The sequence below is a fragment of the Hipposideros armiger genome, unplaced genomic scaffold (genome assembly GCF_001890085.2).
Source record: "Hipposideros armiger isolate ML-2016 unplaced genomic scaffold, ASM189008v1 scaffold_3, whole genome shotgun sequence".
In the NCBI taxonomy this organism is placed as follows: Eukaryota; Metazoa; Chordata; class Mammalia; order Chiroptera; family Hipposideridae; genus Hipposideros; species Hipposideros armiger.
This window is the reverse complement of record NW_017731353.1, coordinates 2,869,142-2,870,990: the sequence shown is the minus strand read 5'-3', so window position 1 is coordinate 2,870,990 and position 1,849 is coordinate 2,869,142. Positions and strand designations below refer to the sequence as shown.

At 62.1% G+C, this 1,849-nt stretch overlaps 1 protein-coding gene across 1 annotated transcript in view; it reads right to left on the bottom strand.

Moving 5' to 3' along the window:
* The window catches only part of SET (SET nuclear proto-oncogene), a gene marked incomplete at its 3' end in the record, with an annotated part of 2,606 nt that extends 2,048 nt beyond the window's left edge, over positions 1–558 (bottom strand). Inside the window, exon 1 of the mRNA XM_019637655.1 lies at positions 110–558. Coding sequence (XP_019493200.1) covers positions 110–182 — 73 coding nt within the window. The remainder of the gene's footprint in view (positions 1–109) is intronic.
* Positions 559–1,849: the final 1,291 nt, after the last annotated feature.

Here is a 1,849-nt window from a genome sequence, read left to right as displayed (position 1 = left end):
CCCGTCTGCCCAGCGCCCCCCGCGCTCCCGCGCCCCGCCGCCGGCCTGCGGGCCAGGCGGGCGGCGAAGATGGCGGCGCGGGCCGGCCCCCGCCTCGCCTGCTCCTCACCTGAGGTCTCGTCGGCCCCGTCGTGGTTGGAGTTGAGCTCCTTTTTACTGACTTTGGCCGCCGGCGCCGACATGGTGCTGCTCCGCGGTCGGGGGGGGAGCGGGGAGGGGGAGAGAAGGGAAGGCGAAGGGGGCGGGCAGCGGCTTCCCCTCACGCCACACGCGCGGGCGCTCGCTCGGTCCGGCCGCCTCCTCCCGGCGCCCGCTCGCTCTCCCTCCCCCTAGCTCGCGCGCGCTGCCCTCGCGGCCTGACGACGAGGGAGGGGCTGGGGCGGCGTGCCGGGCCCCGGCCCGGGCTCCTGCTTACGGAGGGGAGGCGGCGGCGGGCGAGCAGGCGGCTGGGCTCCCTCACTCACGCTCCGCGCTCCAGCTCGCTGCTCGTTCTCCCCGAGCCGCCTCCTCCTCCACCTCCTCCTCTCGGCGAGGGGCGGGCGGCAGGGCGCAGGCGCGCCAGGCCCCACGCGCACGCCCCGCCCTCGGCCGGAGAGGCTCGCGCCGCCTAGTCATTGGTTGGAGCTCCGGGACGAGGGGGCGGAACCGCAGCGAGGAGACACAGGGCCTGGCGAAGAGGCGGGAGGAAGGAACGCGGCGACGTACGGGGCCGGCCCCCCGCGCTGCGCTCCCCTCCCCCGCTTTCCCTTCTACAGCCCGACCCGGGACGTTTGCGCGCTACGGGCGCGCAGCGACCCTAGAGGCAGGCCCCTCGGCCGGGGCATCACGTGGTGGCGCAACGGCTTCCCTTCACCGCGGGTGGCGCGGGAAAAGGGTGTTCGCAGTCCCCCAAAAGTGGAGGCCTAGTAGTAGCCTGGCGTCATATCGAGACTCAGAAATACATCCCCCCCAGGTTCTGCGCCCTGGGACAGTGCTGGCCCTGGGACAGTGCTGGGGCGGAAGGAAGGAGGCACCTCCATCCTATTTTCCAGATGGGGAAGCCGCTCTTCTGACCACTGAGGCTTGTTTGCAAATACCACAACTGTCCAGTCCACTCACATGGCTGTTTCCTGGCTTTCAGTCCAAGCAAGCTGTGTGCTCTTGGGCAAGTCACTTTTCCCCTTAGTGCTATTTGTTATAAAACTATAAAATGCAAAAAAAGGGCTCACAAATGGAAACGTTGGGTCAGTGGTGACATTTAAGCGGGGCCGCACTGAAGTGGAAGTCCTCCGAAGGTAAGGAGGTGCCACATTAATCTGCGGGTCGTTCTGGCCCAACTCAGTGCCTAATACTTGCAAGAAACCCTACCTTGCTAAGGGCCAGTCTAAGCAGCGTACAGCAGCGTGCAGCGTGCATCTCCTTAGGGCCCCATGAGTGACGTGTGGGGTAGTCGTGTTAAGTTCATTGCGCCCAGTCAGAGATGATTAGGGCAACCAAGACCTGCTTTAGAGGCCAAGTTTTGAACCATTAAGTAAGGCCAAGGCATTTCTGTTTAAATAATGCTTTCCAGATAATGCAAACGCACCAGACTCTTCTCCCTCCTCCAGGGCCCCGAGACATGGACCACAAAAAGCCTGAAATCTCTCCCTGGGCGTTTGTAACCCAAATTTGAGGTTGGATTATTTGCCTTCCAGCAGGCACATCTTACTATCAGCTCTTAAAACTCAAGCAGTGTCTTTAATGTTCAAGAGAGTCCATGGTAAATGATCGATAAATATTAAATAATTGGCATACAGTCGATGGGTACAGAATACAAAAACCTTGGGACTTGCTCCCAAAACCCAGAAATTCATCTAATGCTTCCCCTCCA